At 36.4% G+C, this 17,370-nt stretch overlaps 1 protein-coding gene across 1 annotated transcript in view; it reads left to right on the top strand.

Moving 5' to 3' along the window:
* The window catches only part of TNFAIP6 (TNF alpha induced protein 6), a 492,222-nt gene that overhangs the window by 470,732 nt on the left and 4,120 nt on the right, over positions 1 to 17,370 (top strand). The window contains exons 2-5 of the mRNA XM_069080185.1: positions 1,537 to 1,712; positions 9,021 to 9,162; positions 13,552 to 13,785; positions 15,356 to 15,396. Coding sequence (XP_068936286.1) covers positions 1,619 to 1,712; positions 9,021 to 9,162; positions 13,552 to 13,785; positions 15,356 to 15,396 — 511 coding nt within the window. The 5' untranslated portion in view covers positions 1,537 to 1,618. The remainder of the gene's footprint in view (positions 1 to 1,536; positions 1,713 to 9,020; positions 9,163 to 13,551; positions 13,786 to 15,355; positions 15,397 to 17,370) is intronic.

Here is a 17,370-nt window from a genome sequence, read left to right on the forward strand (position 1 = left end):
AGGCATGTACTACTTGTCTGCAATGCACCAGGCATTGGGGATAACACAACAAAGTGAAATAGTCCTTGACCTCAAGGACTTTACATTTGTTATGGGAGGACAAAAAGAATGTATACAGATACCTAAATACAAGATGTATGTAAAGTAAATCTAAAGTAATTTTCCAGGGCCAAGAAATACAAGATGTATATAAAGTAATTTTCCTGGGCCAGGAAGATCACTAATGATTTGGGAATCAAGATGGATATGCTTTAAGAGCATTTGAGCATTGAGAATTTCTAGCATTTGAGCTGAATCTCAAAGAAAAAAAATGAACATTAAAAGTCAGGAGTGAGAAAGGGGGGCATTTCAGGCAGACAGCCCAGGCAGACAAAGGCAGGTAGATGGTTGAATGTTCTGGAGGTGAGCAGCAAATCTACTTTGAAAACCTAAAAAGGAAAGAGCTCACACTGTGATGGGTTTCAAATGCCAAATTGGGTGGAGCGGGAGGGAGGCATTGTTTTATCCTGAAAGTGCGAGGGAAGCACTATAGTGTTTTTTTTTTTCCCCATAAGAGTGACATGATCAGAATTGTACTTTAGGAATATCACCTTGAGAAGCTGTGTGAAAGATCAATTGGAAAATGGAAAGATTTGAGGCAGGGAGACTCATTAGCTATGAACTGGATTGCCCCCTACCTTCACTGCAGAATGGAATGAACAAACTGATCCTTCCCTCATCCTTAGGCTTCATAGAGTCGGAGGTAGCATAGTGGATAGAGTGTTTGTCCTGGAATCAGAAAAAAAAAAGTTGAAATTCAGCTTCAGATACTTACTAATTATGTGACCTTGGGCAACTCACTTAATTTTCTTTCCCTCAGTTTCCTTATCTGTAAAAATGGGGATAAAAATATTACCCACCTCCAAGGGTTGTTGTGAGGATCAAATGAGATACTATTGTAAAAGGTATTTAGCACAGTGCCTGGCACATAGTAGGCACTATGTAAATAAATGATTATTCCCTCATCAAGCCCATCACTAGAACAGTACTTGAAATTAGGGCATACCTAATTTGTATAATTTTGGTTTGAACACTTCTAAATATCATTGACATGAGAGAGACTAACGAGGTATCCCAGTTTTGAAGTTACTACCTGGGTAAATTAAAGAATAGCAGTCCTGTTACCAAGACTGATGTATTGAAAATGACATTGGGACTTTGCTTTTAAAAGTTTGTTACCAGCGCTGAATCTTAACCCACAAAAATTATATCTACTCTATTTTACCAAGTAAAATAAACTTCTCAATAGTAATAAAATATTTGTCAGCTCTAGGGACAAAAGGAGATGTCTGGATGGGCAAGAATTTTCCCATCAGTTTTAGAATTTAGACAATTACTCTATACTCTCAGTTTTATACTCCAACGCAAATGAGTCAGACTAATAGATTCAGACACTGTCTTAATTGTGTTACAATGCAGCTGCGAATGCAATTGGAGCATACTTGCTGACCTCACAGCTGAAAAAACTATTTAAAAGATCTGGAAACCAGATGTTCCAGTCAAATTTCAGCAGCTGCTTTCAGAGTTTACCCTGAGTAGCTCCCAAAAAGACTGTTACCCATTTTCTGCAACTGAAGATATGATCGCCTTAATTTATTTCTTTGTTTTGCTGTGGGATGAGACTCAGGGATGGGGATTCAAAGATGGAATCTTTCACAACTCCATTTGGCTTGGTAAGAAACTTCATTCATATGCTTTTTGTTAGGAGAACAAAGTCTTATTTTTCCAAACTGTAGAGAAGTATGCCAAACCAGTGAGCTCTCCCCAATTCATTTATAGGTGAATGTTGCATAAAGAAAACATAAAAAAGATCTTAATGAGATTTATATTCTGAAATTACTATGTTAGTGATATATTGTTAAGGCTTTATTCCCCTCCTTTAAAGCTTAGAAGTAGTTTTAAAGGAATAAATTTCCTAGAGGAGAAAATAATTGACTTTTGAACACATTTAACATAAATGTCTTGATTATGTTCTTCTCCATATGAGTACGTATGTTACATTTTCAGGAGAAGATCCTAGAAAATGTTGGAGGAGGTGGGGAGAATTATTATCTGTTGTTTTAAAAAGTAATTTGAAGTGATATCTTTTGTTTTTACATTGTATGAATTTTCCTCCATATCTGAACTTGCTTCTGATATAAATGGAAAATGTAGTTTGGACTCTAAACTGTAATATACAAAAATCTTTAAAGTATTTTCTACAGTGATAATATATATATAAGCTTTATATTTCTCTCAATTTTTATTGAGTTTTAGCAAAATTTACATGTGGCATATGGAAACAAAGACAAGGATATCTTTCTGACAATATTCTGTTTCATTCCTTTCCCTCTCAGTACACATTTAGATGAGATTTTATCTCATTAAAAAAAAAAAGGAATGTGGTTTAGCAAAATACATGTAAAAACTAAAGGTGGTATGTCACCAAATGTGAACAAAAAGCCCCCTCCTCACCAAAGAAAAAATCAAGAAAATGACAGAACAAAGAAAATACCTCAAATTCTCCAGCCACTTCTAATATTAACTTTTAGATATTTGCCCAATTCTCAAAATGCAAATAAGATTTTATTACTTTATGTCTCCTTTGTCAAAATGGAAAGATTTTTTTTTTAAGTGCAGAAAGGAAACTGGAAAGAACAGTGCCGAAAATTTAGAAACAACAATGGTCATGAAATGTAAAAGGATCTGTCTGGATTTAGTTTTACACTAGCTAAGCTAGGTTCAGATCATTTTTCCTTTCAGCATGTGTCATGCTTGTAATAAGAGCCGCAATGAGGATTTCATTAAGAAGCCTGACTTACAATGGAGAGTCTTACCTTCTCCTCTTCATTTTTATTCTGCTCATATGAACCATTTTCTCACTGAACAAATGTTTTTCTTCGGATGAAGTTGGGCTGATATTTATTGCCAGGAAGACAGCAAATATATATAGACATAAACACATATACATATATACACCCATCTGTGTATGTATATATGTGTGTGTATGTGTATACACACATATGCGTGTGTGTGTATACATAGTTACATTGCATGTCATCAAGGTTCCTGCTAGAATATGTGCATTTTGTTTTTTCAGCCAGAAGCAGAATAGTTGACGGTTACCAATGTAGCAGAGATATTCCTCCTGTGCTCTAGAATACAGATTGTTTTAAGGGGGAAAATGTTAATTTTGTGCTTTACAAAACCTTTGTATGGGTAGATGATAATGGTTATGTCCCACAGGAAGAAGAATAAATACCAACTCTTTGCCACTATGGCATTAAAATATCCACAGAGTTTTTGGCTTGTTATATTATACTTGAATTATAATTTTTTTATTCCCATGATTTATCACCTAAATTTGATGTCAATTATTAATTAATAAACCTAGTACAAATTATTTAGGATTGATTAGAATCTAATCAATAATTAAATACAATAAAATTTTATTTTAAAATGTAAAAGCCATTCTTAGTTTGCAGGTTATACAAAAACAAGCAGCCAGATGAATTTGGCCCATGAGCCAGTTTGCTGACCCCTGGATTAGGCTAATATGACTAGAATACCTTCTTAGGAATAGTGACCTGAAAACTTAAAGGAAAAAAAATATTTTGTCATTACACAAACAGAACACAGAATTCATTTCAATCATCTTATGGAGTGGTTCTGTGCCAGAAACAAAAGACTTTAGAGGTGGGACAGACCTCAGCAATCATTTAATCCAATTTATATTTTACAAATAGCATCACTGGGGACCACTGAGGTTAAGTGACTTGCCCAAAGTCAAACAACTACCATTTGATAGTTGAGGCAAAACTAAAACTCCATTCTCCTTGATGCAATTCTCTAATCTTTCCACTATAACCTTTCTAAGATACAGAGAGACTAGAGACAGAGGTGATCCATTTATTTCCTTATGTAGAAACCCTATTTAACTTTTATAAATATATATATATATATACACACATATTGATGATGATGATAACAATAATATGTAGCTAGGTGGCACAGTGAATAGAATGATAGACCTGGAATCAGGTAGAGCTGAGTTCAAATACTGCCTCAGACAGTTACTGTGTAACCCTGGGCAAGTCATTTAACCTCTGTCTTGTTTTCCTCATCCATAACACGAGAAAAATAATAACACCTACCTCCCAGGCTTTCTATGAAGATCAAATCAGAAAATTTTTATGAAGTACTTTGCAAATCTTTAAAGTGCTATATAAAATGCTAGCCATTATTTTACATATATAATATTGCTATTTGGTAAAATGTTAGGACTGCCTAAAGACCAGTCTCAACATATGAAAATTCTGAATTTTTGAATATTTACATAAAATTATTAAGAATTTGAGTACCTATAGTTACTCTAAAAATTAAAAGTTTTTCTAAGTTCTGCAGTATACCCCCTTAATGGATGAATCTAATCTATAATTAGCTAAAGAAGTTCCGAGTAAAACACATAAATTGGTTAAACATGCCTCATAATTTGGTATGAACTATTCATTTGTTTGTCAAACCCTTTATTTGAGGAAATCTTCAAACTACTGTATATTTCAAATTCATGGACTCTGGGTTAATAGTTTTACTGACAGCGAATCCATGAGAGCTGCAGGAGAGGACTGGAAGAATGGTGCTGCCATTCAACAGAATTCAGAAAGTTAGGAGAGGGGAATGGGCTCGGGGAGTAAAATAAGGAGTTCAGTTTTAGATGGATTGAGTTTGAGATATCCAGATGGATGTGCCTGTTTACAGGCAGTCAAACATTCTGGACTGGTGTTGGGAGAGCAAAAGAATGGTTAGGTATATGGGTTTGGGAGTTATCTCCATAGAGATGATAGTTGAATCCATGAGAACGGTATATATATATAGAGAGAGAGAGGTGAAAAAAGTCCAGAACAGAATTCTGGGGTCACCCACAAACACAGGGAAGGAAGTGGATGTTAAATCCTGTAAAGGTTTCTAAGAAGGATCAGTCCAATAATTAGGAACATGGGGCTATAACAGTGTGGTTAAAACTCAGGGAGCAGATAATATCCAGAAGGTAAGGGTGGTTGGCAGTGGCAAACAATGCAGAGCAGTCAAGAAGAATGAACTTTGAGAAAAGACTAGATTTAGTAAGAAAGAAATCATTGGTGACCATTGAGAGAGCAGTTTGAGGTAAATGGTGAGGACAGAATCCAGATTAGAAGGGTCTGAGAAAGCAGTGAACAAAAGGAGTTCAGACTTAAAAAAAAAAAAAAGCTTGATTGTAAAGGGGTGGAGAAATATAAGATGATAGCCTGAGGGGATGGTAGGATTAAATGAAGATTTTTGAAGAATGAGAGGGTGGTTTTTAGACACCTTTATAGGTAGAAGGAAAGGAAATTGTGGATAAGAAGCTGAAAATTAGGGAAAAGAGATTATGGAAGGGTCAAATTCCTAGAAGAATTTGGAGGGAGTTAATGAGATTGAGGGCATGAGTGGAGAGATAAACATTAACAAAGAAGGGTCAACTCTCTCCTTCTGAGAGTGGGGAAATGAGGAGAGGATGAGGGATGATGCTGCAGTCATTTGAAATGTAGAATTGCCAAGGAGAGGAAGATTGGTCCTATGACCTCAATATTATGGAAGTATGAGACTTATTCTTCATCTGAGATAGGGAGATAGGAGGAATTGGCATAAGTAGATGGAGGAGAGAAGAAAACTTTTGTAACAGAAGCTATCAGGAGTATGATAGTCAATCAGGCAAGGCAAAAAGATTGGGGTGCAGTAATAAGTGATCAGTTGAAATTACATGAAATCAGATTGTAGTGAGTCCAGTCAGCACAACTTGTAATTATACTAGCAGACAACAAAAGTAGAGAAAAGGTGGATAGTGAGACGAAACCAGGGTGGTAGTTTCTGGATGATGATGGTAGGGTTCTGGAAGTGGTAGTGAGGAACAAATAGCATGCCAATATTTCCTCTGGACCTAGGAGGTCTGGGAGCATGAAAGAAGGTACATTGAGTACTGGGGGAAATGGCCATGGAAGTAATTTACAGAAGGGGAATCTAAGACTCAGGGAAACTAAAAGACGTGCACAAGACTATTCAAGTGAAAAATAAAGCCAGAATTCAAATCCAGGGTTGCTCATTCTGGATTCAACACCCTTTCCAATACCTCTCATTGCCTCTCATCTTATGCTTTCCTTATCTTTTAACATATAAAGGAATACATTTTTTGTTTCAATACAACATTTGTTTGTTTTGGATTTCTTTAAGGCTTTGCCCAGTTCTTAGTTTGTTTATTGAACTTTCAGGCACTGTTAGTCATTCTCATCAAATGTCTGATATTTTTCCAAGTAAATTAACAGGATGGATCAATTTTCATTACTTTCTTCTGCCTTCATTATATTCTTTTTTTATTTGTTTCCCTCTCTATGTTTCAATAGTAAAGTCAAAGTCCAAAGAAAGTCACGGCTTTTCTATTTATTGAAAGGTATTTAAAATCTATAGTTGTGATCCTTCAGGGAATTCCACAGGCTAAGTTTTAGACAGATTGAGTTTGAGATGCCTATGGGACATCCAGGTGAATATGTTTAGCAGACAGTCAGACATTCTGAACGGTGGCAAAGAGAATGAAAGAGTGGTTGAGTATATAGGTTGAGGAGCTATCTACACAGAGATGATGATTGAATCCGTAGTTGCCGATAAGTTCACTGGGACAAAGCATATAGAGAGAGAGGAGAAGAAAGTTCAGTACAGAATTCTGGCACATACCCACATATGCAATAAAGGCTCCTGAGAAAGATCAGTTGGTTGGTTGTCATCCTTCACTCTCAAAGAGACCAAAATGACATCACTATGTTGGGCACAAGGTACTTGTCTAATCAGACACTGATCAGATCAATATGAGCTAGGATGGCTCTATCTCAGGTCAGGTACAAATAGTTCATATGAACACTGGAGTGGAGATGTCTCTAAATTTGTGCATCTCAAGTTTCTTGTCCAACAGTCAGGCTCACTATGATAGAGCAGTACGGTTAAAACCCATATTAATTGCCCATAATTATTAAAATTGTTTCTTTACAGGATATACCATTCTCACATTTACTAATGCTAAATTTACACTTGGTGATTTCACTATCACTTTTTTTCTTATGCACAGATAAAAGTAATGCAAGTAATTGTTTCCTTGGTATTTGAGTAGTCAAGTCAATAAGCATTTTATTAAATACCTATTGAGCTTCCCTTGGAGATGGCGATTATTCCATCAGCTTCGTTCTTTTTTTTTTTTTTTTTTTGCTTTTTGGGGGGCAATTGGGGTTAGGTGACTTGCCCAAGGTCACACAGCTAATTTTTGTGTTTAAGTGTCTGAGGTCGAATTTGAACTCAGGTCCTTCTGACTCCATGGCTGGTGCTCTATTCACTGCGCCACCTAGCCGCCCCTCATCAGCTTCATTCTTTCAAAAAGTAAATTCAGACTGTGTTTCTCTCTCCCTAAAGATCACTGAAAAGATTATTTTTTTAATTAAACTTTTTTTCAAGAATCTTGATGACTAATTTCTATGTAATCAGTCACATTAGGTATATATTCAATATAATTCCATTGTAAAAATAATTTGAGTACAGCCCAAATCAACTACTTTTCTAGTTAGTACTTTTCATTGAACTGACTGACATGACCTTAGATATAGAAAAGAAACCTGATTTTCAAAAGTTCTGAATCTGACCAAAAATTCACCCCAATGACTCCTCCAGATTTTCTTATATGACCATTCTATTTACAATGAACAGAAAGGTCTCTGTTGCCAAGTATACATTTCATGCATGCCTTCAGCATTTTAAAAGAATTAGTACAAAAGAAATTATGCTTAATAGTGATTCTGTACTGAACACTATTAATCATTTCTTTGATAATTCAAATAATAATGCAGGGTCTTATGATATCAGAGCATCATCATTTTCAACATCAACTATCACTACTAGCATGTAAATAGGAGTTTCTAGTTGATAGAATGTTGTATCACCTCATTTTTACTTTATATCTATAATACATTTATGCATATTATTAGTGTGTTACTATGATTTACATGTGCTAAGTACATCACTATTTTTTAACTTTTGGATTGATAGTTCAGAGAAAATATTAATTTTTGACTTTTTGCCTCTTTCCCTAAAATTCCCCTCATTCATATTTTTTTCCCAAAACTTTCTAACAAAGAAAAGTCAACTGCCCAAAGTGAACAGTTGTGGAAAACAAATTGGCAGTTAAAATAGCTGACGTAATGTAACATTAGACATAAAATTTCCAGTGAATTACAAGACTGAGTGATAATGATAGAGTCCATTTTCCACATGGCCCTGGATCTACATAAACAACTTCATTGAGTATGAGGCATAATAGATATTAAAGAATACTTTCTTTGCTTCATGCACCAATTCCAGCACAGACAGGAATTTTTAAATTCATCTAAACTCAGTTTGTACCAGCAGACCAATCGAGTAATAGGCATAAAGTATAAGGAAACAATCTCAGCACACATTCCTGGGATCTGATCCATACAGAAATTGTTGGGGAAATTTGGGAAACAATCCTAGAAGACTCCTCTCTGGGCAGGGCATGGCAAAGTCACTGTCATTACTGAACTGACCTGAAGAGAAGATTCAGCGATTTAGAATCTGAATCTCTGACCATAGCACTTGCCACTTTCCACCATCCAAACTGCAGCAACAGATCTTTCTCTTTTAACTTCACTTAGCCTGTTAGCAGACTATGCTGCTTCTATTGCCCTTATTTCAATGCCAGGAACTTCCATGATCATCTCCATGTGACTTTCTCCTCTTCTTTCCCCTCAAATACAGTCTTTGTGATACAATATGCCTGTACCAGTGATAACACAGGCTCAAAGGAAATGGAGTACTGGGAAATTCAATCAAGCACATCCTTGAGGTCCAGAGCCCTAAGAGACATATAGTCAGTCGTCCTTTGGATGTGACCCATTATACTGATTTTTTGAAATTTTGTCGTTTTACAGAACAAGCAGCAGGAGTCTATCACAGAGAAGCGCGTGCTGGCAAATATCAGCTTACTTATGCAGAAGCAAAGGCAGTATGTGAATATGAAGGAGGGCACCTTGCCACCTATAAACAACTGGAGGCAGCCAGAAAAATAGGTAGGTGATTTCCTTAAAAAATGTGGAATTTTAGGGAGTTTGCTCCCTCGAGGAAAAAAAAATTCTATCCTGCCCTGTTCTCAACAGTAAGTCTTTCCCCTCCATTTCCCTCAACAACCCCCTTTCAAAGTTTCTCTAATATCTAGATCAAATGTTAGAGCAGAGTTGGGCCCAAGCACAGGCAAAATAGTCAACTGCCCAAGGTGATACCATGCAGTGGAGGTGAAACAAGGACCCTTCTTCATGTTACTTTTCATAAATTATTTGAACATTTTCTGCTTTTTTTTTTTGGAGGGGGAAGGTAGGGCAATTGGGGTTAAGTGACTTGCCCAAGGTCACATGGCTAGTTTTTTTGTGTTAAATATCTGAGGCCACCTAGCCACCCCAAACATTTTCAATGAAAGAAAATTCCATTCTCCATAAAGTCCAAGTATTCATTTTAAGCAGAATTGTCCCATGAGGGGCAGCTAGGTGGTGCAGTAAATAGAGCACAGGGCCCTGGAGTCAGGAGGACCTGAGTTCAAATCTGAATTCAGACACTTAACTAGCTGTGTGACCTTGGGCAAGTCTCTTAACCCCAATTGCCCTGCCTTCCCCCCTCCAGTAAGGCAAGAAAAAAAAAGAATCGTCTCATGTGTCCCTCTAAAAGCTTCTGCTGAACAGCAGTAAAGAGGGTTATTTTCAAACATCACCTAGAGAGCCTTATCCCAGCTCAGCCTTACAGCTAGAAGAGATAGACAAATGCCCCAGAGGTCTTCTTCCTTCATGTCTGCCTGGACACAAAGCCTAAACTATTTACTACTCAGGCAACATCATCTAGATACAGGACACCATCCAGGGCAGTGTGTGACTATGAAGGAGAGTGCCTTTGTGAAGGAAGAGGTGCCGCCAAGAGAAGAAAATACAAACCCTGGCTAACTGGTTGTATCTTTTAGGATTTCACCTAATATTCAGGCACTGATCAGATCTTAAAACATCTTTCCTTCTCAGTATTATTAATCTCTCCAAGCATAATTTTTGCCTATTAAAAAACAAACAAATCTTAGTCCAAGTTTATGGAGTGTATTACATCTAGAAGTCGTTAGAATTATATAGTTAAACTTTTTTTTGTTTGTTTTATAAAGAAATTGGGGTTAAGTAACTTGCTCAAGGTTACACAGCCAGTTATTTTGTGTGGGTGTTAAGTATCTGAGGCTGGACTGATCCCTAGTCTAGGGCCTGCTTGCTCTTACTGTGCCACCTGGCCACCCCTAGAAACAAATAGATGATCTATCTATTGTCCTTCTTTCCTTTTTTGCTTTTTGAAGGGGGGAAGGTAGGGCAATTGAGGATAAGTGACTTGCCTGAGGTCACACAGCTAGTAAGTGTTAAGTGTCTGAGGCTGGATTTGAACTCAGGTCCTCCTGACTCCAGGGCTGGTGCTCTATTCACTGCGCCACCTAGCTGGCCCTTATAGTTATGTTTTCTTTACCCACTTTATCTTTGAGCTACGTTTTTTTTTTCTTCAGATTCTATGGTAATAGTTAACACAACATGCCATTACATTTGGAGAAATAATTAAGGTAGGACAAATACAGCAGTGTTGATTTACTGAATTGGTTACCTGCCCATCATATCCCACTGCTATGAAGAAAGCAATGATACTGGTTTTAAGAAGGGGAAAAATAGGGTTGGTGATGCCTTGAGACTGTCTGACAGCTCTGTTATTTGGAGGGAAGTGGAGAATTGTTTATTTTTAATTTTGAATCTTATTTTATTAGTGTATTTTATTGTCACATCACATTAATTTCCAAATACACAGATATACATAGGCATAGACACACACACACTCTCCATCTTCTAACCTACCAAGCCATTAACACAAATTTTTAAAAAGGAAATTCAATAAAACTAAATGTAGCAATTATAGGTTTACCCTCCCAATACACACACATACACACACACACACACACACACACACACATACACACTAGCAAACCAGGTACCTAGAGCTAAATTGACTTCATATCATGTGATAGTAATGGCAATTAAAGATTCCCCTGTATTGGCTTGGTTTTCAAATTGATTGTGTTAAAACCCAGAGTTTGTTAATCCCACCTGTGGGATGGGCTTGTTGATGTGAAAAGAAAGTCCTGAATTGGGAGGAGCTGGTGATGTAGATTTGGAGAGACAAGAGAGAGGCGGAAGATCCTTTTTTGGAAGCTGCACCTCTGTGGCGAGAGACTAAGAGAATTGCTGGTGGCCGCTTTGAATTGCCCTGGACTTTTGAGACCTGCCCCCTGAGCTGCCAAGGACTGAGGAGACATGGCTGTTTTGCTGGTACTTTGTCTGTCTGTTTTGATGTTATTTTGCCAGATTTGTCCACTGGTGAAAGACTGTCCTGTTGAAGAAGTCCTGGAACCTGGCATTTGGTTAAGAAGGCCTGAGACTGTCCTGCAGACAGAGAGTGAATACTGTCCACTGGTGAGGGACAGTACTGTTGTTGCAGGGGTCTGGAGACTGTCCTGCAGACAGAATGAATACTGTCCACTGGTGAAGGACAGTGCTGTTGTTGCAGGGGTCTGGGAGCCTTTCTGTTGGTTCAGAAGCCCTGAAGAAGGATTTTCTTGTTGTATGTTTACAGAAATCCTGGGAGAGGGCTTTGCTAATGTGTTCAGGGGTTCTAGGACTGTTCTACAGACAGAGGATGAATTCATGAAGGGACTGGCAATGTATCTTATGGCCTTGCTAAGCCTTGTCTCCCCAGGAACTAAGATTGCTGAGAACTTGCCTCATGTCTAGATGAAGAAAAGACCTCCATTTGGGTATTAAGTGCTGTGTTTAAACTTGATGTAACTCTGGGGTAGATTCAATTGTGATCCAGGGGTGGGGAACTTTTGACCTTATGTTTGGAAACTAATCTCCATTTGAGAAGAGGGGCTTTGTGGTGGACTTAATTAAGGTATAGCCTAGGGGTGGAGAAGTATTTAGAACAGAGACTTTGTGATTGATTGAATGATTGGAAGGTCCTGGGGTGGGGTAGTACTTGGAAATTATTTAATCATGCTTAGTAAATGCTGTATTTTGAATGATGTCATGTTTTGATCTTCTCTGTTCTTGGTTTGTCACTGAATAAAATAGAGAGCACCTATGCTGGTATTTTGAACCTGGGAAGTTGCCTTCTTTTGGCATTATATTACATAGCCATAGTGGGAATGAATAAGAAGCCATAGTTTGGGGAGTTGTTTTTTTTTTTATTTACAGGGATTAGTGACTGTGTATATATAGACATTTGGTTTTAGATATGTTGAGTCTGAGGTGACAGACAATGGAGTGAAAATGGTGACTATGGGAAATTTAAGATTGATACTTGAGTAACAGTTCAAGCCTGGAAACAGATATGGGAATCATCAATAAAATGGTGATATTTAAAGACATGAAATTAAGTGAGGTCTCTAAGTGAGAGAGAGAATGTAAAAAAAAAAGGGGGAGCAGATTGCTGAGGACCAGGCCTTGGGGAATGAATGCCCAGATAGGGAGTAAGAGCTTTTCCAAAGTTACTTCTTGACCCATAGTCCAATGATTCTATGATAATGACATTACAAAAATGTAATGATCCTTACATATTCAAAGAGCCAATAAATCAGAAAGCATTTAGTGAGTGCTTATTATTTGTCCATTTATCTAACACTTGAAGATTTGCAAAGAGCTTTACAAATATTCTCATTTTATATTCACAAACAAATCTATGAAGTAGGTGCTATTACCCCATTTTACAGATGAGGAAACTAATACAGACAACAGCTAAATGAGTGACTTGCCCAGGGTCACACAGCTAGTAAGTATCTGAAGTCAAATTGGAACTCAGATCTTCCTGACTCTAGATTTGGTATTTTATCCATTGTTCCATATAGCTGCCAGTTATGCAAAGAGATTTTCTGAAATGTTTTCAAAAAAAGCAGTAGGGAGACCATAAAAACTAATGAAGAATGTCAAAAAGTATAAAAAAAGCACAATCAATTAAACTGCTCATTTTCCTGCTTCATCCATCCAATCTTTAAAAATGTATGAACTATATATTTCACAGGTGCTACTATACTACATTGGGTGATATAGCGGGTCATCTCAATATTTTGTGAAAAACATCCTAACAATTAGAGTTATTTACATTGGAATGGATTGCCTCAGGAGGTTATTGCCTCTTCATGTAAAGTCTTTAAGCAAAAGCTGAATAACCTTTTCATATATGATACTGAGGGGATTGTTGTTAAGGGATGCATTGCACTAGATGTCCTTGAGGTCCCTTCCAACTTAGAGTCTGTGAAAAAGAAACATAAATGTAGGGGAACCAATAAGCAAATTTCATTCAAGACATAGGGTGATGTTTTGTTACCTAATGGCACTTATTTTCCCTTTCAGCAAAAGAGTGTGGAGGGGTCTTCACAGATCCAAAAAGATTAATTAAATCTCCAGGATACCCAAGGGAATATGAAGATAACCAAATCTGTTACTGGCATATTCGATTAAAGTATGGTCAACGTATTCATCTGAGTTTTCTGAACTTCAATCTTGAAGATGACATAGCTTGTCTTGCTGACTACTTAGAAATATATGACAGCTATGATGATATTCATGGCTTTGTAGGAAGGTAAAAATGACTTTTATATGTCTAATTAAATTGAGAGGTAACAGCTTGTCATTTTTGGCTTGGCATTTCTGCAGTATTAATTTCCTAAAACCATTTGTTGAGATATTCCTTGACTCAACATCCTGTTTTGACAAAGAAGAATTCTTTGGCATGAAAAATCTTGGCTTACTACTATAGTATGTAATAATTGGTAGTCTCATTTTGTGGTTCTTTGTTGTTAAAAATTAGTTTTATAGGCAATTAAAAAAATCAATTGTTGACCTTCTAGCAATGGATTTAAGGAAAATGTGTTATGGGAAATTCATTATAATTTCAATACCACCATCTCCCATCCTGTCTATCTTGTTTAAATAATTCTTAAGAATCACCAAGTCTCCTCTCAGTAATTAAGGTTGCCCTGATATTTTAAAAAAAAAGTGTTTCCTATCTCTCTTTAAAGGTGTCTTTATGCATAACAATAGTAATTCTTTCCTCTTTGTTTCTCAAAAGAGCACAGCAATAAAAATCTATTCTTCTGAAGCTACAGGACTCATCTTCACCAAATATCATAGGAGTTCACAGTAGTGGTACATTAATCCTTTTACATATGTACCTTCATTAAAGTATGGCAAATTCCAAAATCTCCACGCTAATTTTCCATAGGAATGGAAGGAAATTACACTGAATAATCCCTTGTCAAATAATCCAGAATTCTTTTAAAATAAAATGTCTACTCAAGAAGAAGAAATAGTTTTAGAGCTTTAGAGCAGTGATGAAGGGGTATTTTTGAAAACTGGTGGAAAAGAATTATTGAGTAGGAAAATGGGTCTTTGGAATAATTTTTAAGAAGACATGAAGGAGAAGTATATCAAAGAGGAATGAGATTGAAAAAAGAAAACTGAATCCCTTATCCTCAAGGTCTCAAAAAAGTCCTTTTCGTTCTTTTAAACCAGTTTCAGATTTCTACTAAAAACATCTAAGATACTATTCATGCAGTAATTTTCAAAAGCTTATTCTGTTACTTAAATTACATTATGTAATATGTTTTGTCTAAATTAATTAATTCCCTAGAAGCTTACATAATTCCCGCTTTTTATATGGTTCCAAGTAGTTCTTTTCATCTTTTGATAGGGAAATCTTTGAGTGTAGCCTTTGACACTTTTGTCATTCAAACATCATCCCATAGTTGTACTTGGCAAAAATATCTTCAGAAAGGGGAATGATATTGTCACTTTTATTTAACTGACATTAGTCCTTACAAAGCCAACTTATGGTATGGAATAAAGAAGAACCCTGCATTTGCATTTTCCAAAGAATTTTAATTAATAATTACAAAAACCCAAATTAAGAAATGTCAAAATATTTCTGTTGCTTGTGTCCTTCATTTTCACTGAATGTTACACTCTCATTTCTTGTTCCTCCTCTCATTTTTAACCCTAATTATTCAATCTTTTGAAGGTATACCCTGAAAAAAATTACTTCAATTAAAAAAAAAATTAATCATTGTTTAAGTGAAAAATCAGGAATTTTTATTAGTAGTAAAAAGACCCATGTAATAATCCAAGAATCGTTTTTCTTTTTTTCCCTCCAGATACTGTGGAGATGAGCTACCAGAAGATATCATTAGTACAGGTAATTGCAAATTATTGGGACAAAAATATATTTTTGAAAAAACTAAATGTACCTCTTTGAATCCAGTTTGGGTCACTGAGGATGAGACACAATTTCTCAGAAAAAATTATTGAATCACAGAATTTTAGAACCAGAAGGAATCTTGGCAATCTTCTAGTTCAACCCCCTTATCTTACAAATGAAGACACTGAGATCCAGGTAAAACGAAGTGACAGAAACAGGTTTACATGGAGCAGAGAATAATGGTAAAAGCATTGGACCTAACATTTGAAAGCCTGGGTTCTAGCACTGATTTTGTTTCTTGTTGACAGGTCCCTTCGGGAAAGTCATAGCTCTGGAGACTTGATATCTCATCTATGAAATGGGTGTTATTATTATTTTATCTGTGCTGCCAATCTTATGGGATTGTTATGAGACCACTTTCTATGCTATATAAATGTTATTATAACTTGAACCCAAAGTCTCCCCGACAGTGTGATACTCTTAACACTGCTACCTTTCAGAAGTTGAATTAGGGTGAACTTGAACTAGGTTGTCATGAAAATGAATTTCACCCATTGCTTTAATATTAATACCTTGCATTAGATAAGGCACTTTTTAAGTTCTCAGAGTTCTTATATATCTCTTATCTCCTTTCATTCTCAGCATTCTAAGATTTAGTAAAAACAAGGACCATTTTACAGATAGAAAAACTGAGGCCCTGGGTGGTAAATTCACTTGCTAAAAATCACAAAGAGAGTTGAAGCCTGTTGTTACTACAAGATAAATAGGTCCTTAAGGGATCCTCTAGATCAAAAAATATCCCCTCAACCAGACTAACAAATCCTGCAATTCTATACTTGATTTGTCCACTGCAAATCTCTTTGGGAAACATAATGCTTAAACTTTCTCAGTCGTTTATCCTTTTTTTTTTTTTAGGAATAAGATTATTAGGTCCTCTTGAAAGCATGTTTTGATGGGGGACATGGGAAGAGGAAAAGTAGAAAAAGTTTCTAAGCATCAGTTCCACAAGTCTTAGAGAATGGTATGAGCATTATGTAAATAAAGACAAAAAATGCAGCCTACTATATTCAGTTTTATGGGCCTACTCTGATTATAAATGTAAAAACAGGGTCACTGAGAGGCTAAATGCAGAGTTCAAAAGAAAATATAAAGGCTGAAGAATAATATTTTATTTCATGATGATAAAAAAATAGAAAAAAAATAAAACTTTAGCTGCAAAAAGGAACAAATATTAGCACGAATAAGTGGGTGGGGGAAGAATTTTATAGAAAACAAAGTGAGACTTCCAGATTAAAAAAGACAGCAGGAGAAGAAACTTGAGAAGTGAAAAACGCATAATATTTCATTCTTTGACTCCCAATATTGTGTTGACCTACATAACATGAACATTTACATCTTTATGTTTTAAAGATATTAAAGTTTCAGGTAGAGAATCTCTCCTGAGTTTTTGGGAAATGGGAAAGGCCCAATTTAGATCCAGAGGAGGCCTTACCTGTAACATAGTTGTCATGGTCCCACTCTCTTGGAACCAGACCTGTTGCATTTTCCTTTCAATATTCTCAGGAACTGAGGTGATTGGAGTTGTTTCTCTTCCCTAACATTAGCTCAAGGCCCTATAAGTTGTGCCCCTCCCCATGCTTAGGGTCCCAATGACTAGTACCCTAGTGTTATTTAAACTCCTAAACATAGGATTAGCTTTTACAAAGGGATATTTACTTCAAAAATATAGCAGGATCAAAAATACTAACATTTAACCCCAACAATCAGTGGCATAATCCCCTTAAGGTCCCCTTCACTCTCTTGGGGAATAGGATGGTGAGGGGGTGTGCAGTGGAGGAATGGAGATTGGGTTCATAGCTTAGCTCAGTTCCTAAATACTAATTCACGTTCACAATACACAGGACATGTACAAAGTACACACACACACACACACACACACACACACACACACACACACACACACACACACAC

The sequence above is a fragment of the Petaurus breviceps genome, unplaced genomic scaffold (assembly GCF_028583685.1).
Source record: "Petaurus breviceps papuanus isolate PSGF00001 unplaced genomic scaffold, PetGlider_PUasm1.0 91133, whole genome shotgun sequence".
Taxonomy (NCBI): domain Eukaryota; kingdom Metazoa; phylum Chordata; class Mammalia; order Diprotodontia; family Petauridae; genus Petaurus; species Petaurus breviceps.